At 66.4% G+C, this 26,336-nt stretch overlaps 2 protein-coding genes across 9 annotated transcripts; one reads left to right on the top strand and one right to left on the bottom strand.

Moving 5' to 3' along the window:
• Window positions 1-287: 287 nt before the first annotated feature.
• On the bottom strand, window positions 288-16,512 carry TMC6 (transmembrane channel like 6). Of its 4 annotated transcripts, none has more exons than XM_058702809.1 (21): window positions 15,944-16,512; window positions 13,559-13,697; window positions 13,242-13,381; window positions 12,980-13,075; window positions 12,615-12,773; window positions 11,382-11,487; window positions 11,117-11,213; window positions 10,654-10,914; window positions 10,164-10,354; window positions 9,234-9,378; window positions 8,305-8,460; window positions 7,852-8,003; window positions 7,653-7,734; window positions 7,335-7,432; window positions 6,440-6,535; window positions 6,104-6,179; window positions 5,543-5,676; window positions 5,263-5,439; window positions 5,066-5,144; window positions 3,312-3,379; window positions 288-2,588 (listed from the first exon to the last, which is right to left on the bottom strand). In XM_058702809.1, the coding sequence occupies exons 2-21, from the start codon at window positions 13,612-13,614 to the stop codon at window positions 2,534-2,536; spliced, it is 2,424 nt and encodes an 807-aa protein (XP_058558792.1). In that variant the 5' UTR covers window positions 13,615-13,697; window positions 15,944-16,512; the 3' UTR covers window positions 288-2,533. The 4 variants fall into 4 exon arrangements, with proteins under 4 accessions (XP_058558792.1, XP_058558790.1, XP_058558793.1 ...); XM_058702807.1 differs by lacking the exon at window positions 15,944-16,512 and adding an exon at window positions 15,493-15,805; XM_058702810.1 differs by lacking the exon at window positions 15,944-16,512 and adding an exon at window positions 15,443-15,490.
• TMC8 (transmembrane channel like 8) lies at window positions 14,839-26,228 on the top strand. 5 transcript variants are annotated; one of them, XM_058702813.1, is made up of 16 exons: window positions 14,839-14,976; window positions 18,202-18,563; window positions 18,760-18,908; window positions 19,248-19,397; window positions 19,690-19,772; window positions 20,279-20,415; window positions 20,740-20,887; window positions 21,236-21,406; window positions 21,705-21,844; window positions 23,410-23,533; window positions 23,835-23,932; window positions 24,118-24,301; window positions 24,473-24,603; window positions 24,698-24,856; window positions 25,287-25,365; window positions 25,746-26,228. In XM_058702813.1, the coding sequence occupies exons 2-16, from the start codon at window positions 18,403-18,405 to the stop codon at window positions 26,001-26,003; spliced, it is 2,172 nt and encodes a 723-aa protein (XP_058558796.1). In that variant the 5' UTR covers window positions 14,839-14,976; window positions 18,202-18,402; the 3' UTR covers window positions 26,004-26,228. The 5 variants fall into 5 exon arrangements, with proteins under 5 accessions (XP_058558796.1, XP_058558798.1, XP_058558797.1 ...); XM_058702815.1 differs by having other exon boundaries at window positions 14,841-14,976; window positions 18,305-18,563; XM_058702814.1 differs by lacking the exon at window positions 14,839-14,976 and adding an exon at window positions 17,640-17,757 and having other exon boundaries at window positions 18,305-18,563.
• The last annotated feature ends 108 nt before the right edge of the window (window positions 26,229-26,336 follow it).

Raw genomic sequence — 26,336 nt, 5'->3', positions numbered from 1 at the left:
TCAAGAGACCGTGTCAGATGCTACGCAAAGCTGCATTAGAATTCTCTGGAAACTTTTTTTAAACCCCAGTGCCAGGACACCTCCCAAACTAACCAAGCAGAATCCCCGGGGGCGGGCCCCGGGCCCCCGAGTTTTAGGCTCCCCATTTGGCTCCGTTGAGCAGCCAGAGCCGAGCAGCAGTGGCCTGGAGGAATCTTGTCATCAGCCCAAAAGCTCCGTCAACCTCCTGGCCCCTGGAAGAGCAATTTCTTTCTTTTCTTTTTCTTTTTTTTTTTTTTTTTTTTGCGTTTATTTTGTTTTTGAGGGACAGAGACAGAGGGCGAGCGGGGGAGGGGCAGACAGACAGAATGTGAAGCAGGCTCCAGGCTCCGAGCTGTCAGCACAGAGCCCGATGTGGGGCTGGAACCCACGGACCGCGAGATCATGACTTGAGCTGCAGTCAGACACTCGGCCGCCTGAGCCACCCAGGCGCCCCTGAAAGCAGTTTCTAAGTGCTCAGTTGGCCTCTTTTGGCAGTCATAGATCACTTTTTTTTTTTTTTTTTTTTTAAGCAAAATCCCCGTGCCAGGCGTGGTGCTAAGCACCGTACGGGACCTGTCATTTGCTCCAGCAGCCCCACGAGGCGAGGAACCCGGCTGGGCAAGGTCACAGAGCAGGCGCGAGGCTATCAGCTCAGAAGGGTCAGGATCCGGGCCCGTCCGACACACCAGCCCTTGCGCAGGCCCGATCCCCCGGGGGGCTCCGGCGCGGGAGGAACGTGGTGAGATGCACTGACCGGAGGATCTTGAGGCCGCACGCTGTCAGAAACAGCACGACGGGAGGCGGGTGTCCAGGAGGAGAGTGGGCTCACGTGGGAGCCGGGCCGGCAGGAGTCAGCGCTGCGGTCCTGGGGCAGAATTTCTTCAGAAAACCTGTGTTTTGCTCTTTAGGTCTTTCAACTGATTGGGTAAGGCCCACACACATTATTGGGGATAATCTCCCTGAAGTCGGCTGGCTGTACGTGCTAAACACACCCGCGAAACGCCCTAACGGCAGTGCCCGAGTTAGTGCTCGAGTGAGTGAGGGACACACACAGCCGTCACACCCGGTAGTTCTACAGAAACCTGGGCAGGCCTTTGACTTGTCAGAGCAGTTTGGCCTGACCTCACGGGGGCCACGGGGGCCACGAGGCAGCTCAAACTGGGAGTGGTCTGTCTGTGCCCGTTCAGAGGCAGGTGTCAGGAAGGGCGTGTCGCAGAGTCCTTGGCCAGCCTCCCTCCATCCGGACGCCCATCCAACTTCACCCCGATGTGCTCGTGCCCAGGATGAGCACCAGCCATCTGCAGGGATCCCTGAGCCCCGTGTTGGGAGTGGCCACGGCAAGCCAGGAATCGAGCTGTCGGGGGCATCGAGGGCGCCGCCCCCCCCCCCCCACACACACACACACAGAGTGCCAGGTGAGCCTCCGGGGCCACATCAGCAGGTGGACCTGTCCCCACATATCTGCGAACAGTCATACGCGCCCCCACCCCCCGTGAGACCGTCCTCGGAGAGGGGACGGTTCGGGTGGGCGTGGGCCCGGCTGGGGGCACTGCTGGTGGTGGTGTCTCCGCCGTGGGTTTGATTGGCGCTCCCCACTGCCTCGCCCGGGCCCGAGCTGTGCTCTTCTGGATTCCCCTGTGGGATGAGGAGTTGTGGGGCCATCTCCCCGGCTGCCACAGACCTGGGACACGGGGGCCTGTGACGGCCTCTCCCCACCTTCCCTTACTCTCGGGTTCATGGCATCCCCACAGGATCGCCAGGCCGTCCCGGCCTGCGTGCTGGCTGCCCCTCTGCCTGGCAGGCTCCTGTCCCCGTGGCCCGCTGCTAACTGGGACGCCGTCCCCCAGCCTCCCTAACTTTGCTCTCCACACCCCCGGCCCTGTAACCGCGGGATACCACCGCTGACAGCTCTGTCACCCTGGACACCCCCCACACTTGCTCCTTGCCTGCCTGGCTGCCCGCACAGGTGCCAGCCACCTGGCACAGGCTGGCCAGGGGCACCTGTCAAGCTGTGGGTTGGTCCACCTGCCATCTGAGGCTCTGCCAGCAGAGGGCGCCCTGTGCTTAGCGCCAGACCCTCGCACCCCTGCGGAGGGAGGGAAGAGCAGCCTCCAGCCAGAAAGAGGAAATAAAGGGGCCCTAGGTTCCCACGCCCTCCGCCTGGACGTCATCCGCAGGCGAGGGGAGGGGACACAGCACAGTGGTGCTTGGGCGCCCGGCTGGCTCGGCTCTGAGCACAGACTCCCAAGAGAGGCCCATTCTGCAAAATATTTTTACCAGAATAAATTAGAGTCCCGAGCAGGATCTAGTCCACTGGGGGGGCTCCAGCCCCACTCGCCCACCCTCCAGCTCCAGCCTCGATGGGCTGCAGAGTCCCATCACCCTCCCCGTGGCCCAGTGGGGTTGTCCGGTGCGTGCACCGTCTCAGGTTGGCTGGCGTCTCTGCCTGCGGGGCCGTGGAATCGGAGGGTGACGGGCACAGGCCGTACTTGTGAGCGGATGCAGGGCCGTCCTAGCGGGCGTCCGGATCCTCCTCGAGCCTCTCGGCCTCCTGGGTTCTACCACCCCTGCCAGAAGGGGGAGTCAGCAAGGGGCCCCTCTGTCCTGGGGGCAGCAGCGGGTCACCCACCCAGGAGGCTGAGGAGTCGTCCCGCCAGCCTGGCTGAAGCCAGACACCCAGCAGCCCTTGTCAGGGGCTGCACTCAGACACCGCGCCCCCCCCCGCCCCGGCCAAGGGTAAAGAAGCTTCTGGAGAGCCTGAAAGGGGCTGGACAGACCTCCAGTGTGTCTGTAGGCTGGGCGGGGCTGTCAGATGGCTCAGTCTACAGGTTCCTGCTGCCCAGGGATGAGCCCCGGGGCCTGGATTGCCCTCCTCAGCCTGCCCAACCTGGCCCGGGCGGGGCGGGAGTCCGTCCCCAGGTGTCTGTCCGGGCAGCAGGAAGACGGGTGGGCTTGCCCACACGAAAGAGAGGAGCAAGGACAAAGGAGGCTAGAGCAAGCTGCACCACCCTGCCTGGAGCGTGCACCCCCCGGGAACTGAGGGGCCAGCTCTCGGGCACCCCAACTTAGAAAGAAAAGGGCGTGGCAGGGAGGGCAGGAGGGGAAGGGCCTCGGAGCCCAGCTCAACCCCACCCCCTGCACACGCTTCTCCTCTGCCTGCCTTTGCCCACCAGACTTCACCACGCCTGAGCAGGGAAGGTGGGAAGGAGAGCAGCCGGGGGAGGCCAGCACCCCTGCCCTCCTCACTCCCTGCTCTGCGCCAAGTGCCCGACCCCGCCATGGCCCCTCACCTGCTCCTCTCCTTCTTCTCGTAGACAGAGTGGAGCTTGTTGATCAAGAAGATTTTGTCTTCCCCCTCCTAGAAAGGCCAGAACACAGAGTGAGGGAACAGTTGTCCATCCGTCTGTTCAGAACGGTCCTTAGGGAGCTCACAAGGACTGTTGGACAGGACAAGCACAAAAGGTTTAAGGGGGAAAGAGGCACCAAACAAGGATGGAAAAACCAAGAGCCAGGCAATGGGCATACATAGAGATCTAAGCTTCCTAGCGGCCAAGGTGAAAAGGGAAATGTGATCGGGGGCCCAGTGAAGGCCACAGAGTCAGCCTGACCCAATCTAAAACTGGTCCTGCCACTTACTAACTCTGCACTGGGCAAATTACCTCCTCTCTGACCTCAGAGTCACCGTCTGTAAAAGGGAGATAAGAATGTCTGCCTCATAGGGCTTGTGTCCCTTTCTACTGTTGTTCTGACCAATTACCACAAACTTAGCAGCTGAAGACAACACAAATTCATCCTTCGGTTCTGGAGATCGGCAGTCCAAAATGGGCCTCACCGGGCCTAGGATCAAGGTGTCGGCCAAACCGGTTCCTTCCTGAGACTCTGGGGGGCATCCTGGCTTGCTTTCTCCAGCTTCCGCAACCCGCCCACAGCCCTGGGCTCGGGGCCCTTTCCGTCCCAACTGGTGGATCTGGAGGGCTGTGCGCTCAGTCAGCCACCCAGTTTCCCAGGCCCCGGGAAAAGCCACTCGGGGAGCTAGCTGAGCTCAGACCCGCAGCCCCCAAGGCCGCAGACCTGGGGCGGGGCCTGGCCTTGGGCAGACGCGGTCTGCAGCAAGGGCCCGCCTGGAGACCCGTCCTTCCGCTGGCCAAGAACTAGCAGGTGGAGCTGTGCGGCCACCACCCCCACCCCCAGCACGCGCCTGGACGAGGCGCGGCCCCCAGCCCCACGTGGATGCCGCGCCACAGGCACAGCTGGCCCCAAAGTGGCCCGAGCATTGGGTGCACGAGTGAAAAACCCCAGAAGGAAAACAGCCCTGGGAGGGCGGCGTCTGCGCGGGGACCCGCTGTCGCCGGCCGGTCCCGCCGAGCACCCAGCCCGGACCCGGGCAAGACACCTTCCCCAGCTGGGAAGATGCCACCCAAGCGACCCAGATGCCACAGTCACGTGCTTTTATAACATGACAGGAGGTCCAGTAACCCAGCGGGGAAAGAGCCACGCTCGGGGCAGGAGGGACGGTCCGCAGGGCAGGGCAGGGCCGGGCGGCCTCTCCGCGTGGGCTTGGGCGGCAGGGGACGGGCGGATCCCGAGGGGTCCCAGGAGGGAGCCGCGCCCAGGGCTTCCGGGCCCACCCTGCCTCTCACACTTTCCCGACAAACTGCAACGTGCTTCGTAAAAAGGTTTTAAATCCCGACCCGCTTTGAACCTCACTCCCCTGGTTTGTGAAACAGAGGCACGGAACGGGGTCCGCGTCCTGACATGAGTCCCCTAGGAAGTCCAGCAGCTGTTTCCATGTCTCAGAGATCCTCACAGAGACTCCCCGCCCCGCAGGGCCGCACACCCTGTCCCCGGCAGGCGGGGGGGGGGGGGGGGGGGGGCTCTGCCACCCGCCCGCCTCCCTCCTCACCTCTGCTTAGTACAAACCACACACAGCCCCCGGTGGCAAATAGACCCTTTCAGCAGCCCGGGGGGGGGGGGGGGGGGGGGGGGGGGGGGGGGGCTCAGCGAGCAGGTGGCCCGCAGGGCAGGGGGTGGGAGGGGCACTCACATTGCTGATCTGCTCCCTGAGGAGGCAGATGACCTTCCGCTGGCCCTTCACCACCTGGATGTTAAGGTAGATCACAGCCCTGCAGGAAATGGGGGAGGCGGTTGGGGGGGGGGGTGGTGACGGACAGGATGGGGCCTCCCCCCCCCCCCCCCCCCGGGCCCGTCCTTCCCCCGGAAGCCCCGCCCACCCGCACTCACAGCAGCAGGGCCGACACCAGGTAGACGGGGAAGGTATTTTCCACCAGGTACCGGTGGACCCAGGGCAGCCAGGAGACCCTAGGGCCCGCCTTCTCCAGGCGCCGCGCCCACACCTTGCCCGCCTCGTACATGGTGTCCAGCGTCCGGAAGGGGCCGCAGGTGCTGGAGGGCTTCACCCTGGGGGAGGACGGCGGCCGGCGCGTCACCCCACACCTCGGCGCCTCCGCGAATCCGGGGCCCGCCCCGCGCCCCCGCCCCCAGGCGGCAAGCGCCCACTCACTGCCACACGGCGAAGCAGAGGAAGACGGCGGCTCCCAGGAAGGACGGGAAGCAGAGCAGCGAGATGAAGAGGGTGCTCATGTGGGAGGCCAGCCAGGGCCTGCGGGGCGCCTGGCAGTTGGCCATCAGGCTCGTCTGGGGGCAAAGGGACAAAGGCTGCCCTGCCGCCTCGGCCCCCCTCCCCCAGGCCCGGCAGGGGGCCTCCCGCGGGGGAGGGGCCCTGAGCCCAGACCCCAGGACGGGAGGGGCTCCCCCCCCCCCCAAGCAGACCCTCCGCGTGTGAGCGTGCGGGGGGTGGGGAGAGCCGGCCAGGCCAGCCTCCTGCTTTACGGGGGGGGGGGGGGGGAAGACCGAGGCACAGGAGGGGGGGGACAGTCGGCTGTTCCCCGGGGACCATGGGACTGACCCCAGAGGGAGCCCGGGGATGCCGGCCCCAGACCACTCGGGCCGAGGGGAGGGTTCCAAAGCCGGGGCTCCGGGTCCAGCAGCCCGGTGACCCGCCCTGGCTGCACACTCTGCCAAGGCCCTGCCACCCTCCTGGGGGCCCAGCGGGCACCTTTACCTTCTTGATGTAGAAGAGAAACACCAGCTTGATGATCTGGACGGCAGGGAGGAGGGGAGCAAAGAGGACCCCCAGCCTGGGGAGACAGGGGCGGGGGCTGCAGTCCAGAGGCTGGGGTCACGACCCCTGTGCCGCACCCCAGGGCTACCGCGGCCCGGCCCGGGGTCAGACCTCCCGGCCGCACCCCAAGGCCGGGCCGGGCTCAGGAGCCTGGGAGGGGAGGGGTCGGGGGCCCGCGTCAGTCCAGAGTCCCACGGCGGGGCCCTGCTATGGTCCCGAGCGGGGAAGGGGGCTCCGCCTTGGCCGGGCAGTGGCAGGCCAGCGGAAGATGCTCACCAGGTCAGGGTCTGCCCGTAAATCAGCTCCAGAACGTTCCCGGCAATGTCGAACTCCGGCTTCTCCTTCCTCTTAAGCTTCCTCTCCGAGATGAGCCTGGGGCGGAGGAGCCCCTGAGGGTCACTTAGGAGGCCCAGGCCCAGAGACCGGTCCCCACAGGCAGGCACCCCGACCGGTGACCCTCCCCTCGGGCCAAGCCGCCCGCCCTGCCCGCCCCCCCTCAGGCGTCCAGCTGACGTCAGGGCACACGGCAGGCCGAGGCCCCCAACCTGAGGGGCTCCAGGCTGCAGCTGACTTCCTCCCAGTCTTTTTTGTTTGTTTTTTTTTTGTTTTTTTTTTTTAAGGAAACTCCACACCCAACGTGGGGCTTGAACCCATGACCCCAAGATGATGAGTCGCACGTTCCACTGACCCAGCCCTCCCAGCGCACCATCCCCCCTTCCCCCACCCCTCAGTCTCTGTTCCACGTCCAGGCTTCACACGCTTCACTGACTGTTAAACATCCCTTTTTTTTAATTACTATCGAATGCATATGTTCCCGGAAAAAAAACACAAACAGAAGAAGATAAAAACACTTCCAGGCGTTAGCACCTGCAGCACCCTGAAAACGTCCCTCTCCTTCCTTCCTTCCCTTTTTTCCCCTTTGCACAAGACTGAGATCATACATCATTTTGAAAACTCTTCCCCCACCCCCAATCTAAAAAGAAAACGGGGGGGTATATCCTGTCTTGTGCTTTTCTCGGTTTGATGATGTCCAGAAGAGGCGTCATGGGTGCGGATCGAGGGCCCCGATCCGGGAGGCGAGGCCCGGCTTCCAGGCGATCCCTGTCTGCCCTGCCAGCTGGGGGGGGGGGCGCAGGTGCCCAGGAGGCAGGTGCAGGGACCGGGGCCTCACCTCCACACCAGCTCCCCGAAAAGCGTGTCCAGCAGTATAAAGATGAAATCCAGCACCATTAGCCGGTACAGCTCCTGGCCCACAAAGTTCTCCCAGCACTGAAACAGACCGGGCCTCAGCCCCCTGTGCCCCTGGTGCCCCCGCCACCCTGCCCGCCCCAGCAGCCCAGCTGGGGGCCCTCCCATCGGCCGCAGACCAGGCCAGAGGCGCCACACGGCGGGCGCCCCCCAGCCCTCGCGGCAGGGCCGCCCCCCCCCCCCCCCCAGCGACGGGCCCACGGCCTCACGCCTCCCCAGTGCCACCCAGGTCCCCCCTCACCTGGTCCCTCAGGGCGCCCACCCTGCGGCCCAGCCAGTGGTAGCAAAGAATCCCCAGGATGACCATCTTGAGGATGAGGTTCCTGGACAGGACGGGGAGGCGGGGGCGGTGCTGAGACGGGGTGCCCGGGGGGGGGTGGGGGGGGGGGAGACAGGGGTCGTGCCCCAGGAAGCTCCGCCCGCCCCGCCTGCACACGCACCTGCAGACGGCCACGTACACCTGCAGCACTGGGGAGTCGTGTCGCTCCAGGGCCGCCAGGCCACGGTACAGGTAGGGGGCCCCCAGGTTGAGGAGGCAGACCACCGCCGGCAGGGCCAGCAGCGCCCCCCCCTGCTCAGCAGACACGGGGCTCTGCGGGAGGGGAGGAGGGGGCGGCCGTCTCGGCAGGAGCAGGTGCACCAGCGGAAGGAGGGGCCCAACCCCCCGCAGCACCTCCCTCCCTCCCTCCCTCCAGCGGAATACGCCCACCCCAGTCCTCAAGTTCAACCCACACGGGAAGGGGGTGGGGACACAGGTGGGGGGGGGGGAAGAAAAGAAGAAACTAAAAGATCAGAAGGCGGGGGAGAAGGCGCAGGGGCCCAGTCACCGGGGACCCATCCCTAACGAAGCAGGGGTCTGACCCCCTGCCCGGAGCTCCCGGGGCTGCCCGCACCTGGATCATGAACTCGGAGAAGGCGTAGACGGCCACGGTGCAGCCCAGCGTGGTCGCCAGGCACAGCAGCCACACGAGGCCCAGCACGGCCACCTGCCTCAGCCGCCCGCACACGCTCTGGGGACCCTGCCGCAGCTGCCCCTCGGCCAGCAGCTCCTGCGGGCGGCAACCAGCCCGTCACGAACCCCGTGACAGACGCGCGGAGACAAAGAGGGACCCGAGCCCCCCTGCCACCTGCCCTGGGGGGGGGGGGTGGCCCCCGGCTGACCGGGGGCCCTGGGGTGTGAAGGCCGCCGGGCCACCCACGGGAGCTCCCTGAGGGGCGAGGGCCCATCAGCCCGGTCAGAGCTGGGGGATCCCCGGACACGAACCCCGGGAAGGCGGAGAAGCCACAAGGCCCAGCTGGGCTACCGGCCTCGGACAAGGGACCAAACCTCGGCTCTCAGTTTGCTCACTGACAGCACAGGAAGCGAACAGTCCCTGCTTGCCCCGGGCCACGGGGGCGAGGCAGGGCTGCGAGCCGGCTGGAGCCCCGGGGCTTCTTCCCACTGGGGGACCAGAGAACATGGGGACTCCTGGCCAAGGGCTCCAAGAGCAGCCTCGAGGACAGGCCGACAGCAACGGCCCACCCTGAGCACGCCTGCCCACCAAAACCCGCTGTGAGCGGCACGTCCCAGCTACGTGGGCTCCTGCACGTTCAAGGACTGGGGACACTAGCCCCGGCCAGCAGACAGCCCGAGAGAGAGGCGTGTACGGGAGGAAAATCCAGGATGATTCCCGGGGCCACCCCGTGTCCGGAACCCACTGTGAGCAGGGCCAAGACCCGCCCCCTGCCCGCTGCACGCAGGAGACACAGGCCAGGACTGGCGTTGCGGGGCCACAGGGACACAGGGTCGGGGCAGCAGCCCCAGGGCCCCCGAGCAGCTCACCTTCAGATGGGTTCGGATGTTGTCGTGCTGGAGGCGGGAGGCCCGTCTCTGAGTCACCTTGTGGTCCCAGGAGCAGAACACGGTGATGGCATGAACCCCCGAGGTGCTGCCCACCCGATAGCTCTCCCCAAAAGAGTGTGACATGCTGGGAGGAGCAGAGCCAGGCAGAGAGGTGATGGGGGGCACAGAGGGCGGGAGAAGGCAGTCAGGACACTCCCTGCAGCCGAAACCCACCACCCACTCAGAGGAGCCCTCCTAGCGCTACCTCAGCCTCCCGCCACCCACCCCCCTCTCCTCCAGCCCTGCGCTCCGGGCATCCCACTGCAGACCGCTGGCCACCCTCGGTCAAGCCTGTCATCAGGCCTGTCTCATACGGTACCGGCCAGCCATACGTGGCTAGACGAGGGCTGCGGCTCCAGGAGCCACTGATGTGGCCGGCTGCAGAATATGCCGGCTGACCCCAGGGCCTTTGCACTGCCTGTGCCGAGAACCTGTGCCTCTGCTTCTCCCCTGCCTGCTCGTGTTTAACCTCCCTGTCTGACACGCCCCTCGGAAGCCAGTCTGACTCGTTCTCCGACGCTCCATAACAGTCGGCAAACGCCTCTAAGACTCTGGATTTTCCCAGCCTCCTCACTGGTCTGTCTGCTCCCCTAGACAGCAAGTTCCTCAAGGGCAGGCCCTGTGCTCATTCACCTTCCTGCCCCGAGCTGAGCACAGCGAGTGTTTGTGGGGTAGACGAAGTGTTGAGTGGGTGGGTAGAAGGAGGGAAGGAGGGAAGGGAGGGAGGGAGGGAGGGAGGGAGGGAGGAAAGGAAAGAAGGATGGATGGATGGACGGACAGATGGACGGATGGAAGGAAGGATCCCCGAATGAACGGACGGGCGGCCGACGAGTTGTGCTCAGAGCAGGTCATTGGGTGCGGGGCCCTCACCTGTACACCAGGGTGACGCAGGTGATAAAGAAGGCTCCGCCCACAGTGAAGAGGTAGGCCAGGGGCATGTTGTAGGGCAGACCGTCGGTCTCGCGGCCACACTGACCGCCACCCGGGGCGGGCACGCACGGCTGGTTCAGCGTGCTGTTGCTATAGTAGCCGTAGTACATGACGGTGTGGCTGAAACGGCCCTGCAGGCAGGAGGCCCCACCGCGTCAGGGACGTTCCCACGCCCGACCGGCCCGCAGGCTTCGCGAGGCAGAGGAGGGCACGCGCGGGGGCGGGGCGAGGAGAAAGGCGGGGGGGGGGGGGGGGGGGGGGGGGGGGGCGGGGAGGGGGGGGAAGGGCCAGGGCCGGGCCGGGGCCGGGGTGGGGGGAGAGCAGGGAGGTGGGCCAAGGGCCACAGCCCCGCCGGGGCTCCGCGGCCCCCCTGGAGTCGGGCCCCCCAGCCCCCCCCCCCAAGCCACGGACGCCCCGACGGAGCCCTCACCCCGCCCGTGAGCAGCTCCAGGCCCGTGAAGGCGGGGACAGGGCCCGGGGAGGCTGGTGGCGGGAAGGCGGCCTGCACGCCCACGACAAAGGCCAGCACGGGCAGCAGCAGGAGGGCGTTGAAGGCCAGCAGGGTCTTGAGGAAGAGGAAGTAGGAGAGCACGCTGGAGCCGAACTGGCCTCCGATCCGCTTCAGGGCGTAGCGCCAGGGCTTCAGGCCGTGCAGACCCGCCAGCAGCCAGAGCCCCAGGCCGTGCAGGGCCTGTGGGCACCAAGGCGAGAAGGGAAGCAGGGTCAGCCCCCAGCTCCCGGGTTGGGCGGAGGTTGGGGGGGGGGGGGGAGAGCAGGCCTGCAGGCATGGTCGGGGGCGGGGGAGACCCCACCAAGAGGACAGCAGGGGACGAAAGCCACCCCCCCCCCCCCACCTGGCTGCCCTGGGCCCATCCCAGACTGGAGGCTCCTACCAGGACGCAGGTGTCTCGGAGCCAACCACAGCAGGGGAAGAGCCCACGCCGGCCCCGCTGCTCCCTGTGCTTCCCGGTCAGGGTCCGGCTCTCCTCTCTGGGCGCGGAGGCAACATCACGGTTGGACCAGGGATGGACCCAGCTCCCTCCCCGCCTGCTGCAAGCTTGGGGGGGGTGGGGGGGGCCCTCTCACCGACCACCCAGGACCACCCAGCCGGGCCAGGGAAGCGGGGGCGGGGGCCGCCCGGGCCCGACGGGCACTGACCGCAGGCTGCGTTTCTCAGCCAGGCCCAAGGGCATTCCCTTCAGCATGTGGCCCCGCTGGGCCACCGTCAGGCTCTGGAGCTCCTTCACCAGCAGGGACCGCTTCTCTGCAGGAGGACGGAGGACGGACTCGGGTCGGTTCCCGCCGTACCCCGCCCTCCCGCACCTGCGGCCGTGACCCCGGACAAGCCTGTCCGCCCCCGCGGCCCCACCCCAACACACACCTCTGCCCGCCCCGGGGCCCAGGAGGCCTGCTCCCCTCTGCTCGTGCCGCCCAAGCCAGGCCCTGCCATGCCCGCCTGTGTTCCCGCACCAGCCGTCTTCACTCTCCCCCACCTCGGCCAACGGGCCCCTCCTCCTCGACCCAGACTCTCCTCCTGAGCCCCCACAAGCACCTTGCTCTGACCCCCGTTGCGCCTGAGCCCCCACCCCCCCGTCCCCGCCCTGGTCAGCAGCGATGAGGTCCAACCCCATCCCTGACCACTGCCCACGACACCAGACGAGAGGTGACACTCTGAAAGCTGACAGACACCCGGCCTGGTTTGCAAAGCGCAGCTGGAAAGTTCACCCTGACCCTGGAGCCCGCGCCTCCCTGCGCTGTCCGTCCCCTGCCGCAGGGCCTCGAGCAAACTGGGGAGGAGACGGGCGGGGCCCCAACACAGTGCCTGAGCTCTGGGCACCTGAACGCCAGAGGATACCAGGTTGAAGGCCAACCCGTGACACTGGCCCTGCTACAATCACCGTCCCTTGCCCTCTAGCCCCTCCACACCGGCCTCCCACCTCAGGGCCTTTGCACATGCCCCTCTGCTCTAGTGTCACTTCTTCCGGGAAGCCTCCCTGAATCCCCCTCCCGCAGCGTGCCTCTCCTCTGTCGCCCTTATCTGTGCTTTAATCATCTGCTTTTCCATTGAGTTGGTTCAATCTGTTTCGCTGCCGGTGAGCCAGACCGGGTCAGGGACTTTCCCACACTTGACCCAGCCCCAGGTTCATCGCACCCCAAAGCCGAGACCGGCATATGCAATGGGTGCTCAGCGTGGGAGCGTGTGGGCCAGGCGTTTCCGACCGCCACCCGCCCGGGGCCAAACCCTTCTCGGCCCGAAGGCCCCGCTTCTCGGCCGCCCCCGTCCCCCCATGGCAAGGCCTCACGAGGCCTGGCAGCGTTCGGGCAGCCCCGCGGCAGGAGGGGAGCCGGCCTGGGCTCCCACCCACCGAGGCGCGGGGCCCACTCACTCACCCTCCTCCTCGAGGGCCGCGGGGTCCAGCTCCAGGTCATAGAGGCGGAGGCTGGGCCGGGCCGAGCGCCCCACGCCCCCGAGCTGGGGCCGGCTGACCCTGCGCCGAAGCCGCACCGTGCGGTTGTAGTACTGGGAGATGATGGCCCCGCGGCTGCGGCCTGCAGGGGGGGGGGCGGCAGGTCAGGGGGCCGCGCCGCTGTGCCTCCCCGCCCCTCACCTCTCCCGGGACCCAGGCACCACCGGCTGGCTTCCCAAGAGCCTATCTTTTAGCCTCTTTTTATCCGTGCGGTCGTTTCTACGACCCAGCGAGGCCGCACGGGGGCTCCCGCAGCCCCGGCCCCCGGCCGCCCAGGGTCCCACTCACCGATGGTGCGACTAGGCATGCTGGCCAGGATGCGGAGCGTGGCCGTGCTGTGGGCAGCAGCATCCTCGGGCCCCAGGGGGGCCTGGCGGCCACTGCCTGTACACAAAAAAGACTCGTCCGGAGGTCCCGGCCGGCCAGCGGCCTCCGCCACCCGGTCCCCACCTCGGGCCCGCACGCAGCCGGGAGGGGTGTCCTGAGAGGCCGGGAAGGCTCAGCGCCCGGCCCACAGCAGCAGCCGGGCGCCTGGGCCAGGACGGCTCACCCGAGGTCCCCGGGGCTCCGGCCCCCAGCCCCCTCTGCCGTAGCTCCAGTCCCTCCTCAGCCACGCACTGGCTCTGCTCCTGGATGAGCTGGTGGAAGGAGTCATGGACTTCACTCTCGTCGTACGGGCTGGGCTCCCGGCTGCGGGGGCAAGAAGGGGGCAGGCGTCCAGGACTCAGCTGCCCGGGTCCCGCCCCAGCGGCCGCCCCTTCCCCGGGCCCTGGTCCAGATGGCCTCTCCCTGGCAGGGAGTTTGGGGACGTCCCTGCCCTCCAGCCCGCCGCCCAGCCCCCACCCCCGCCAGGCCCAGACCACTTACTCATGGTCCTCCGGGATCTCAGGGACATTGAGGACAAAGGGCAGCGGCTGGGCCATGTCTAGGGCCCACACCCAGCCAGTCTGCAGCCCTAGGGCAGCTCAGAGCCTGGGTGCAGCCCCCGAAGCCTCCCGCTGCCCATCTGATGAGACAGAATATTGCACCAAGGTCAGCCTTCCATGCCTGGTGCCCGGCCGAACCACCCACTCCCTGGGGACCGCGGGAGGTGGCACTCACAGCCTGGGCCACCCAAGCCCCTGCCCGCCCCCCATCCACAGCCCAATACGTGGTCAGGCTAGTGACCCCGAAATAAAACTCATGCCAGAAGGGGGCGAGGGGGATCCCGTTCCACTGCCTGAGGGAGAGAGGAAGGAAGGGAGGGGGGTCTGGGCAGTCCCCGTCGGTTTCCTCTATGGCGCCAGTCCCGGGAAAGGGAAGGGTGGGTGTCTGTGCACACGGCTGGCCTTCCCGAGGGCTCTGCCCCGGGCACACCCCCACTCTCTTGGTGAAAAGGGTCAGGGCGACTCGGAGCCCTCCTTCCTGGGCCTGCCCATAACCCCAGAGCACTTCCTCTCCCAGGAAACCCCTCCCACAGCTAGCCCCCACCCCCCACCCCCCACCAACATTGCTCTCCCCACTGGGCCGGGCTGGGGCGCTGCAAGGTCACCAGACCTACTCCCCTACATTCATCACCCCAGGGGCCGGCCAGGGCAGCTGCCTGGGAGAAGGGGGGCTGGGCGTTAAACAGGCTGCCTTTGTCCAGCCTGTGTCCAGGCAGAGGGCTCTGCGGTCGGCTGGGGCCAACCGGAACCAGCGTGACCTTGTGTGGGCTCTTCACTCTGTGCCCTGCGTCTGCTCGGTGCCCGGTCCTCCCTACACTCACCCCCAGGGAACGCGGCGCTTAGAAAAGTTGGCTCAACTCAAGGGGACTTCCTTGGGCGAGGCCAGGGTGCCCAGACAGTGTCCTCACTTAGGGGCCTCAAGGACTTCCGTTTCTCAGCCCAGCCCCCCCCCCCCCCCCCACACACACACACACAGTCCAAGCCCCTTCCCCTCCCTCCAGCAGGAGCTCAGCTGGGAACCAGCAGAGCTGGAGGTGGGGCCAACCATGTGCCCCCCAATCCTGTCCCTAGAGCTAGAATCCCCTCCTCCCCTCCTCTGCAGGCTCAGACCCACAGGCCTCGCCCACACACCCCTTCTCCCCGGGAGGAGGGGAAGTTGGGGGGAGGGGGTTGGGGAGGGAGTGGGAGGTGCTCAGAGGCCTGGAACCCGGAGGCCTGCCTGGGGTAGAGGCTCACCTGGGGCTCCCCGTCACTGCCTAGGACTTCTGCCAGCGACACCCAGCGCCCGGGCACTCCGCCCCAGGCCCGGGCAGGTCCGGCAGAGTTTCCGGGGCACCCCATTCCTGAGCCCTGAGCCAGGTGAGGAGGGGCAGGGGTGGGGCCGGTTTCCAGGAGCCCCACCCCAGCCGGCCGCGAGTCCCCTGGGAGCAGCAGCAGCCCAGCCTGGAGCCCAGGGACAGCAGCAACTCCGGGAACCCCCTCGACGCGCCACCACCCCCCCCCCTGCCCCGCCAGTCTCCCAGCTCCCGCTCCCCCCTCCCCCGCCGCCTGGGGCCAGTGATACCTGCCTGCGCGACCCGGCGCCCTCCCCGCCCCTCCGCTCCCAGTCGCGGGCACCAACACTGCCCTCTCCCCCGGTGCGGCCCGCGGGTGGGGGTGGGGGGCTGGGGGGCGGGGGGGGGGGGGGAACAACCGGCGTGGAACCCCCTGCCCGGGGACCCCAAGGGACTGGGAGCGGGTCCGCGGCGGGGGAAAGCAGCCGGCCGGGGAGGACCCGGGCGCCGCCCCCAAGTCCCGGACCGGCCCCCGGGTCCCCGCCGCTCACCTGGGACGCGCGGGGTGGGGGAGGAGGGGCCCTGCGCGCGCGCCGCTCACCTGTCCCCTGAAAGCGCCGCCGGGAGCTGCTGTCGGGGCTCCGCCAACGGAGGGGGGGTGGTGGGGGGCGGGCACCGCGGGGTCAGGGGGACGACCCGGGGCCGTCGCAGGACCCGCGGGGCCCGAGGGAGCTGCGCCGCCCAGCCCGGCCCACGTGGTGGCGGGCCTCCGGCGTCACGTGACCCGGCCCGCCCGCCGGCGCGCCCCGCGCCCTGCGGCGACCGTGCCCTCGCCCGGCCACCTTCCAACCCCGCCCCCGCCCCACCGCCGGGCCTGAGCAGGGTGCGGGCGGCCGAGCGCCCAGGTCTACTCCGACCTCAGCCTCCACAGCGTCAGTGGGACTCAGTTTCCCCGAGTTTCGAACAATCGGGGCTGTAATTCCCAGCCGCCCCTTCCCCCCCCCCCCCCCCCCGGGCAGTTATCCAACCAGCACGATGCTGCAAAGCCCCACCGAGGCAGCGCCTTTCGACACCAGATTGGGTAACCCTGCCCTCCAGCGCGACCTCCTACTGACAAACGACTTTCCGAAGCTGAAGCTGGTGTGTGGGGAACCCGGGTTGTCACCCCCCTCTGGTCTGGGCGTGGTTTCTGCCTCGTTTGTCAGCCCACAGTTCTGGGTCACTTCCTGTGTGCTAGGTGGGGAGGAGGGGGTGAGACCCAGGGAAGACGGCCAGGCCACTGTGACTGTCCCCGTCGCTCTTCCCCATAAGCCAGGGAGGTGGGCACCCATGTGCCTTCTTCACAGATGAGGAAACTGAGGCTCAGGGGTTCATCAGTCCCCCCTCCCCCCATACCATCTGCCAGGGCGCAAGTCTAGTCCACCCCAGAGCCCCACTGAGAAGCCTGACTTTGAGAAAGCCTGGCAGGTCAGAGGGCAGGCTCCCAAGGATTGGAGGGAGGATGGGCGGGATTTGGAGAGTGGTGGGGGGACATTCCTGGTCCGGAGAAGCCTTGAGAGGCAGGGAGGGTGGGAGGCAGAAAGGAAGGAGAGGGGAGGGGGGAGAACGGGTGGGCCAAGCCAGGATTCCCGGATGAAAAGTTGCAGTGCAACAGGCAAAGGGGCCCGCAGGCCTGAAGTTGGACAAAGAGGGAGGGGCCGGGGTTGGGGCTTTTTTGCAGCTGTCAGTGTGGACCTCTGGTGGATTACTGCCGGCGGGATCTTGGCCCAAGGCAGGTGGCCATGAAGACCCAGGCCTGCCCAGGCCCCCGCCTCTCCTCCCACTACTACCCACCCCCCACGCACACCCACGCTCCAGCCCCATGTTACTTGCATGACCCTGGCCCAACTTGGAAGTCACCTCTTCAGGGAAGCCTTCCTGGATTGAACCCCTGTTGGAGCACTTGTCACTTCCTGTTGACATGATCTTTTGCCGGTCTGTCACCCCTGCCCCCGCCCTCTGAGCCCACTGCGCCCTGGGAGCCAGCACCCAGCTTGGAGCCTGGCATAGCAGAGGGGCTCAGAAATTGAAGGCGTCTAGGCAGGGGTGCAGAAAAGCCACCAGAGCTCAGCTATGAGATGGACTGGGCCCTAAGGGAGGTGGAGAGGGAGCAAGGAGGAAGGGCATGACCCCAGGGGATCCCGGCAGAGAGAAATGGCCAAGATGGCTCTTAGACGATTTGCTCCCAGAAGATTCAGCCGCCCCAAAGGTGCCAATTCCTGAGCCTTCACTATAGGCCAGGCTCTAGGTCCCTGCCTTGTCCTCATTGCCAGGAACGCCAAGGGCTTCTGGAAACTGAGCAGCCCCTAAGTGATGGGGCCCACCCGTTAGGCCACTATCGGGCTCTCCCGAGAGGACAAACTGGGACCCGCAGATAAGAAGCCACCCGCCCCGCGAGACTGGGGTTGGGCTCTCCCCCCCCATCTCCCCGGGTGTAAAGGGAGCGGGTCCCGGCGAGCACCCAGGAGCGCCCTCGCTTCGGGGCGGGGGCGAGGAAGGCGGCAACCGCAGGAGTCGAGGGGAGGGGAGGGCGCGACCCCCACCCAGGGCGCAGCCGAGCCGCCCACCCGGAGGCTGCCCCGCCACGCCTCCCACCTGCTTGCCCGCCCCCCCCCTCCCCGCGCGCCGCAGGAAGTGGCGGCCCCAGCGAAAGCGGAGGAAACTGCCGAGGTGGGGGCGAGGAGTGGAGGGGGGGAGGAGACGGCGGGAGAGCTGGGGTTCCTGTCATGTGACCCCTCTCCCCTCGGCTCCCTCACAGTCCCGCCTGGCTTGGCGGGACCCGGTCGAAGGAGGGGGCTCCTCCGGGGAGGTGGTCCCTTGTCCCCAGGTGAGCTGGGCCCACACTGGGGGGAAGGAGGCAGAGCGTGAGGGGCTGAAAGAGAAAACCGAGGTCGAGGGCTGCTGAAGGGGTGGGGGTCAGAGCCTGCTTATTAGGGTCCGGTTCCCAAGTCTGAGACCAGAGCCACGCCCCCTCGTCTGGGGTCCCTGGGGGCACCCGCAGACTGAGTCCCAGCACATCCCAATCGGTGCTGCCACAGGATGCTGGGTCCTTGGACCTGTCAGGGTTGGGGGCCCGTTCCCGATGGGAGAATTAGCACCCCGAGAACAGGAATGGTCTTGCCAAAGGGTGACCCCACGGGCAGCAGGTGGAACTGGGGTACAGCAGGCCCTGGGCCCCCTCGCACTCTGTGGCCACACCTGGCTTTGTCTGTGTCTGTGACAGTCCCATCTTTCTGTGCCCTTTGGACCTTTCTCCCCCATGGCCAAACAGGGAAACGGAGGCCTCTGGCTGCGTGTCGCTTTGAGATGTGGATGGGGACTGAGTCCAGACCTGCTCCGGCTGAGTGCCTTCTCTTCATCTCTGGCGATGCCAGGGCCACGACCCTGAAGCCCGCGCGACAGGCAGCCCCCAGCCCTTCTGGGAGGAGGGGCGGGGCGGCCCGGCGCCCCCAGCCGCAACCCCACCGCGGAGATGCTGCGGAGGCCGGCAGCGCGGTCCGGCCAGGACCCCGGGGAGCCAGCGCCTGAGCCAGGGGTGGAGGAGCTGGGGGAGCAAGAGATCGGGCGGCTGTGGTCCTCCCAGGCACAAGTCCGGGGGCTGCCGTATGCCATGGTGGACAAGCGCTTCATCCGGTGGGTACACGCGGACCCACACGGCTGGCGATCAGACGGTGGGGGAGGGGGAGCCCCGAGAGGAAGCACCTGTTGAACGGGGGAGGGTACGAGTCGCCGGCAGTGGGAAAACTCCTCTGCCCCGTGGCCCTGCTCTGCGTGGCCCGGTGGGCACAGCGGGTGACTCAAGGGCGCCCCCATCGCCACCCCGTCCCAGGCAGCTGCGGGAGCCCCGGGGGGTGAAGACCTCTCGCTGGCAGCGATGGCGGCGCAGGGGGCAGACAGCGGGCCGGCGCCTAGGGGAGGCAGCGCGGAGGCTGGTCCGGGGCTTCGGCCTCTGGGAAGACGCCCTCTACGAGATCGGGGGTAGGACCCGCGCCCTCACCCCCACCTCCCCTCTCTGGAGTCTCCGTGTCCAGTTTAGAAGCCCAAGGAGGGCACCAGCCCGCTTGCCGTGACCCCCTCACCGACCCCCCCCCCAACAACCATCGCCCCCCATCCCATCATCTGCATCAGTTCCGCCCCAAGCGGGGCGCAAAACTTGATAGATGGCAGCACCCCCTGGTGCCCATCAGAGGTACTGCCAGGGCAGCCTCCAGGGCCCTAAACCGAGGTCCCCGCGAGGCTGGCCACCCACAGCCCTCGGATTCTCAGGGGGGCCCCTGGCTCGGCGTGGCCCTGAAGGACCCCCTCCTCTCCTCATAGGCCTCTTTGGCACCGGAATCCAGTCCTACTTCACCTTCCTTCGCTTCCTGCTGCTGCTCAACTTGCTGACCCTGCTCCTGACCGCAGGCTTCGTGCTGCTGCCCCTGGTCTGGCTCCGCCCCCCTGACACAGGCCCCTCCCTTAACTTCAGTGAGTGCCCTACCCGCCGAGGGAATAGTGTCCTGGAGCCCACAGGCACCCCCGGGGACGCTGAGGGGCTGGTCCGGGGCTCAGGGTGTTGGGACAGCCCTACCCTCTGTGTCCCGGTCCCAGGCATCCTCCTGCTTGAGTCCAGCCCTGGGACCCTCCCTGCCGGGCCGTGTTCATGACATACCTCCCGACATATCCTCAGGGCCCTGCTCGGGCCTCCCCAGGACTGGGGGCTATGGAGTAGATATGCCTTGGGGACCCTTCCCTATTGGTTTCCTCTCCCTCCCGACAGCCCTCCAGTGCCCTGGTGGCCTCCAGCCCCAGACTGGTGTTCCCAGATTCCACAATCAACTTTGGAATGTTTTAACCGGCAGGGTGAGTGGATTCTGCCTTCACTATGGGCCAGGGGGGCTGGGGGACCTGGAGAACTGGCCCCAGGGGACCGCAGTCTAAGAGGACCCCAGTCCCTCCAAAGGCATTTTGGCTTCTAGGGAAATGGTTCTACACAAACAGGCTGGCGGGGACAGTGACGGGGTCAGAGAGAGGCTGAGGCCAGTATACACAGCCCAGGTCCCTGGACACTTGCCCATGGCCCTCAGAGCCCAGCTGGGGGAGCGTCCAGGCCTGTGGACTAAGCACCACCCCACCGTCACCCCTGGGTGCCACTGAGGGGTTACCGTATAGACTCCCATGTGCCAATGTCTCTTCCTCGAAGCTGTGTGGCCTTGGGCAAGTTGCCTAACTGCTCTGAGACTGTAACATGGGGAGGCTCTCACTCCCTACCTGATGAGGGTACTGTGAGTGTTAAAGAGCCAAGACCTGGAAAACACTTAGCACACACCTGCACGACCCGACCCGGTCCTTGTCATCCGCGTCCCCAGGCCTTCAACACCACCTACCTCTTCTATGGCGCATACCGGGCAGGCCCGGAGAGCAGCTCGGCCTACAGCATCCGCCTGGCCTACCTCCTGAGCCCGCTGGCCTGCCTGTTCCTCTGCTTCTGTGGGACTCTGCGGCGGTGAGAGCGGAGCCCCGGCCTCTACCTCCTTCTGGGGTGGGGGGGGGGGGGTCTTCCCTGATCGCCCCTCCCCTGGCGTGGCACCCCCAAGTTAGCAGGAGGGCCCCGGCCCCTGTTCCCTAAGGCTCATCTATGGCTCCAGGGCCTGAACTCCGTGTCCCCAGCTGCAGAGCTCAGGGGCAGGGGACACCGCCCCTGTCTCCCCACCCCCAACGATAGCTGAGGCCACAGGCTGCCCCCAGGACTGTCGGGGGCTTCCCACCCCAGACCTGAGCCAGGGCAGAGGCCCCTCCCCCATGAGCCCTGGCCTCCGGCCCCCTCCAGGATGGTAAAGGAGCTGCCACAGAGGCTGTTTCTGGGCCAAGACTACAGGTCACCTGTCAGTGTCAAAGTCTTCTCCTCCTGGGACTTCTGTATCCGGGGACAGGAAGCAGCCACCATCAAGAAGCACGAGATCAGCAACGAGTTCAAGGTGTGTGCAAGCGTGTGGTGCGTGTACGACTGGGTATGTGAGTGGCCGTGGTTTGGAAGCGTGTGTCGGGGGTGTGTGCACACGCGCGTGCGTAGGGCGTTCCAGCTGGAGGTGGGGCTGTGCCGCCGTTTGGACGTGAGCAGACGGTGCGAGGTGGGGCGGTCGAGATAAGACCGGCCACCAGCCCTCGGCCTGCCCCCGCCCCAGGGTCGCCCCAACCTTGCCTGGATGCCGGCGGCCTGTCTCCCGACCAACACGGGCCGGGGCCTGCGCTGTTTGAGGGCACCCGCCCCTTCCACGCGCGCAGCACCCAGCCCCCACCTGTCTGTGTCCCCGCCCCCATGACAGGTGGAGCTGGAGGAAGGGCGTCGATTCCTGGTGATGCAGCAGCAGACCCGGACCCAGAGGGCCTGCCACCTGCTCACCTACCTGCGGGTCAACGTCCTCATCGGGCTCCTGGTGGTCGGGGCCATCAGCGCCATCTTCTGGGCCACCAAGTACTCACAGGACAACAAAGAGGTGCCTGGCAACTGACGAGCATGCATTTAATCCCGGCCAGAATTTGGCGGGGAGACGGGGCGGTCCCACTTTGCAGATGAGCAAGCTGAGGCTCAGAGAGGTTGCAAACAATCCGCCTGAGGTCACGACCAGGTCAGGGCGCCTCTCCCCCGCGGTATCCTCCAGACACGAATAGCCCGCGGGCTTCCAGACGCCAGGCCCGCACCAGTTACACCTGAGGGGGTTGTAGGGCCCGAGGGAGCCGCTGGGGACCCCCCCCCCAGCCCGTGCGCACCCCCTTACCTGCTTTTCCCTGCAGGAGTCTCTGTTCGTGCTGCTACAGTACCTGCCCCCGGGGGTCATCGCCCTGGTCAACTTTGTGGGTCCCCTGCTCTTTGTTTTCCTCATCCAGCTGGAGAACTACCCTCCCAACACTGAGGTCAACCTCACCCTTATCTGGTGAGTGCCACCCTTGGGGGTGACAGGGGGGACAGCGTGTGGAGGGGAAGGAACGGAGGGCCCGGGGGCACTTGAGGACGCCGCGTCCTGCTGCCCGTGTTGGTTACCGCCTGGCACCAGTGGTCCCAAGCAAGGCAAGGTATGCAGAAGCTTCCGGAAACGTGATCTCAAGAGCCCCCGTCTAAAGCTTTCCAGTCCCTTCCTTCCAAAGTAAGCCAGCTGCCTGGACCAAGCACCAGCCATTCGGAGGGGCCAGTGACAAAACAGCCAGGAGGGGTTGGGAACCAGCCTCTCGCCCGGGAAAACCAGGAAGGTGGGAGGCGCACAGCACCCACATGCCCCGAGGGTTTCCACCCCTCACCTTGACAACCTTCACCTGTGAAGTCGGGCCCATCCTCATTCCCATTTGACAGATGAGGAAACTGAGGCTCGCACGGGTCAAGTGCCTCAGCCAAAGGCAAGCTCACCATGTCTGTTGGGTGCAGGTTCAAATGCAAGCCCCTCCTTGAGCCCCCGCAGAGCTCCAGCTCAGCATTTCCGTCTCCCCCTCCACCCCCCTGCTTGGCTCTGCCGGCTTTCTCTCCCGCTTCCCCTGTGCAGAAGCCGTCTGGAGCCAGCCCATTCAGCTTTCCTCCAAGGCTGACTGTGGCTTGAAACTTTATTTTTGGAACAGGTAATATCACACACACGTGGAAAAAAAAAAAAACTTCAAAATGCTGACAAAAAGCAAAGATAAAAAATAAGCCCCCACCCGCCCTGCCTCCCAGCCTCCCTCAACAGAACCACTGTTGCCAGCCAAACTCGTGTCACATGTCAGCTGAGAGTCCACACTTAGCTCTAATGCGCATGAGACGGTTTGGGGTTAAAAGCCATCCTGCCTGTGTGATCCAGTCATGCAACATTCAGGAGGGCCCGTGGGCATGTTTGTGCTACATGAGACTCGTGTGAGCGGGCTAGGGTAGAAACAGAGCTCTCACCTGCTGCGAGACTATTAAACTCTAAACCAAGTGTGACAGCGGGGGAGGGGGAGGGGGAGGGCAGCTGGGCTACACAGCGTTTCCCACGCTGATTTAAAAACAGAACCCTTGGGGCGCCTGGGTGGCGCAGTCGGTTAAGCGTCCGACTTCAGCCAGGTCACGATCTCGCGGTCCGTGAGTTCGAGCCCCGCGTCAGGCTCTGGGCTGACGGCTCGGAGCCTGGAGCCTGTTTCCGATTCTGTGTCTCCCTCTCTCTCTGCCCCTCCCCCGTTCATGCTCTGTCTCTCTCTGTCCCAAAAATTAAAAAAAAAAAAAAAAAAAAAAAAAAAAAAAGTTGAAAAAAAACAGAACCCTTGCCTCATGAATCATCTGGAGGCCACGATTCTGGGGAACACACCTTGGGCAACGTTGCCACCGGACAGAGTAGGCTGGAAGTCGGCCGGGCTCTGGAATCAGAGGGCGCCGGACCCCGGAGAGACATGATCTCCAACAGAGCTCAACCGCACACGTAACCTGGGTGGCTTGTGCCCACGTACCCGAGCCCCTTCCCCTGACACGGTCCCCATCCCCCGCCCCCCCCCCCTCCAGGTGCGTGGTGCTGAAGCTGGCCAGCCTGGGAATGTTCTCCTTCTCTCTGGGCCAGACTGTGCTGTGCCTTGGCAGAAACAAGACCAGCTGTGAGTCCTTCGGCTACAACGCCTGTGATTACCAGGTGGCTGGTGGCTCCATCCAGGCCTGTCCCTCCTGTCCTCGTCCCTCTCCAGTCTCCCCTTTGGGAGAGAGAGCGCTGCACTCCTCCAGGGGGCGCTGTTCACAGCACGCTGGGCAGGGCGGCAGCCCTAGCTGGGGGGGCGGGGGGGGGGGGGTCCCTGCTCAGCTCCTCCCCTGGAGGCCCCCGTTCTAACTTAGCAATCCTATCGGGCTCCAGGCAGGGCTCCTACAACACAGAGGCCCCCAGCGGGTGGGCGGGGGGCGGCCGGGGACCCTGGGTGACACGTGCCCCTCCGCTCCAGTGCTGGGAGAACGCGGTCGGGGAAGAGCTGTACAAGCTGAGCATCTTCAACTTCCTCCTCACGGTGGCCTTTGCCTTCTTTGTCAGCCTGCCTAGGAGGTGAGCCCCGGGATCACCATGGGGAGACCTGGGGGCGGCGGGGGTGACCCGGGCGTGTCTGGGGGATGGCCGGTGGCCACAGCCAAGGGTGAGCAGTTCTTCCCACCACACGCTCGGCGCGACTTGAGTGTGTGACGGTCAGCGGTCACGACTGCTGTGGGTATCTGGACGCTCCCCTCCCCCAGGCTGCTGGTGGAGCGGTTCTCGGGCTCTTTCTGGGTCTGGCTGGACCGGGAAGAGTTCCTGGTGCCCAAGAATGTCCTGGACATTGTGGCCGGCCAGACGATCACCTGGATGGGCCTCTTCTACTGTCCCCTGCTGCCTCTGCTCCACACTGTCTTCATCTTCCTCACCTTCTACATCAAGAAGGTGAGGGCTCGTGGGCTGGGAGGGGGCCGGAGGGGCACTGCGTGGGCGCCTGAGCCAGCAGCAGCGGAGCCCGGCTCCCGTCCCGCTTCCGCGCAGCCCCCCCGGTGGCACTGCCCTCGGCCTCGGGCTCCCCCGGCTCACAGCCTCCCCACCTGCTGCCGCCTCCCCCAGTACACCCTGATGAGGAACTCCAAGGCCTCTCCGCGAAGATTCCGCGCCTCCAGCTCCACCTTCTTCTTCCAGCTGGTGCTCATCCTGGGCCTGCTCCTGGCCGTCGTGCCTCTGGGCTATGTGGTCAGCAGGTGAGGGCAGCAGAGGTGCCCGAGGCTGGGGGGCAGGCAGCCCCTCCTCGCCCGGGGCCCTGGCGCCAGCCCCACCCTGGCTGTCTCTCCCCAGCATCCACTCCTCCTGGGACTGCGGCCTCTTCGCCAACTACGCGGCCCCCTGGCAGGTGGTCCCAGAGCTGATGGCCCTCCGGCTCCCGCCCTCTGGCCAGCGCGCCCTCCGCTACCTGGGCTCCCACGCCTTCAGCTTCCCCGTCCTCATCCTGCTCAGGTGCCTCTCAGGGCAGCAGGGGCCAAGAGGGGGCACACCTGGGAGGGCGTCCGCCCTTCGATGAGCACCCCCCAGACAGTCTCATGGGATCTGGGAGCAAGACAAGGAGAGGCAGGGAGGCAGGGTCCCAGAGGACAGAGCTTGGGCCCAAAGGCAGGTGGCCCTGGGCAGCCCCCTCGAGCAGGTACCTTGTGTGACCCACGGGGACACACGATCCCTCCTGCAGGCACACTAAGAACCTGCACTTGAGGTATTCTTGCGGCCCTTTCGAGGAGAGAGGCTGCCAGGGGGAGGAAGGACAGGAGAGAGAAAGGTGTCTGCAGACAGAAGAACCCGGGGAGGCGTTAAGACACTGGGGTGGGGAGAGAGGAAGTAGGGGAGGCACCTGCCCTCCAGGGATAGCTGACCTTGGATTCCTGTCTGTCCAAAGCCTTGTCCTGACCGTCTGCGTCTCCCAGTCACAGGCCAACGCGAGGGCCATCCAGCGGATCCGGAAGCAACTGGTGTGGGTGAGTGTCCGCTGGGCTGGGGAGGGGTCACACCTCGCCCCGGAGCGTGGCCTCGGGCCGGGAGCCAGATGACAGGCCTATGGCCTTAGGCTTGGGAACCCGGGGGTTTATAGAATGTGGCTCCGGGTTGAGGGAGGGGCGGGGCCCTGGTGGGGGCGTGGCTTCTTTCTGGAGGCGGTACTGTTGGGGGCGTGGTCTCTGGCTTCAAGGAGGCGTGGGGCGTGGCCTCTGGGTGGGGCGACGCTTAGGCGGGGCGGGGCAGGGGACCCGGCACGGCGGATTTCGTAGGTGCAGCTGCGGGGCCGGCTACTCGTCCCGGCCGGCTCCGGGGTGAAGGCGCCGCTCGTAACCGGCCGCTCGCTCTCCCCCAACCCCCGCAGCAAGTCCAGGAAAAGTGGCACCTGGTGGAGGACCTGTCGCGGCTGCTGCCGGAACCGGGCTCCGGCGACTCTGTGGGGCCCGAGGCCCTTCACTCCCGAGCTTCGCGCCCGCGATCCTTCTGCCCTGGATTCCCGTGCCCTGGCTCCCCGGGCCCCAGGACCCCCAGGCCCGGACCTTGCCTCGAGGATCCCGCTGGGCTCTTCGGTGACCCGGGCCCCGCGCGTAGATTCCGCCTTCCCAGCGGCTCAGAGCTGTAGCATCGACCCCTGCCTCGGGCCCGGGGCTCGACCCACCTCCCCCACCAGAGTCCCCCTGGCCCCAAGCTCCTGCCCCCTCCCCGTGCCGGACACCACCGCCCCTCTCACTGGGCCCTCCAGCAGGACGCAGGAGAGCCCCCGGCAGCAGGAAGAAAATATGGTGACTTGTATTTCTATTTTTAGCCCGGTCCTGTAAAGTTTCTATTTTTGTTGGATGGTTTATAACGTACATAAGACATTAGCATAGGGGCGCCTGGGTGGCGCAGTCGGTTAAGCGTCCGACTTCAGCCAGGTCACGATCTCGCGGTCCGGTCCGTGAGTTCGAGCCCCGCG

Source organism: Neofelis nebulosa, chromosome 16, assembly GCF_028018385.1.
Source record: "Neofelis nebulosa isolate mNeoNeb1 chromosome 16, mNeoNeb1.pri, whole genome shotgun sequence".
In the NCBI taxonomy this organism is placed as follows: Eukaryota; Metazoa; Chordata; class Mammalia; order Carnivora; family Felidae; genus Neofelis; species Neofelis nebulosa.
The sequence above is the reverse complement of the archived record's forward strand: the minus strand, read 5'-3'. Positions and strand labels throughout refer to the sequence as shown.

Bases quoted from the DNA above. Each gene is read 5' to 3' on its own strand.
- TMC8 (XM_058702813.1), top strand. From the start codon at position 18,403: ATGCTGCGGAGGCCGGCAGCGCGGTCCGGCCAGGACCCCGGGGAGCCA. The intron at 19,773-20,278 runs GTGAGTGGATTC...CCGCGTCCCCAG, and splicing joins GGAATGTTTTAACCGGCAGG to GCCTTCAACACCACCTACCT. The intron at 23,933-24,117 runs GTGAGCCCCGGG...CCCCTCCCCCAG, and splicing joins TTTGTCAGCCTGCCTAGGAG to GCTGCTGGTGGAGCGGTTCT.
- TMC6 (XM_058702809.1), bottom strand. From the start codon at position 13,614: ATGGCCCAGCCGCTGCCCTTTGTCCTCAATGTCCCTGAGATCCCGGAG. The intron at 8,004-8,304 runs GTGCGGGCAGCC...CCCCTCCCGCAG, and splicing joins TCTCCGAGTTCATGATCCAG to AGCCCCGTGTCTGCTGAGCA. The intron at 6,536-7,334 runs GTGAGGCCCCGG...CCTCCGCCCCAG, and splicing joins TTCGGGGAGCTGGTGTGGAG to GCTCATCTCGGAGAGGAAGC.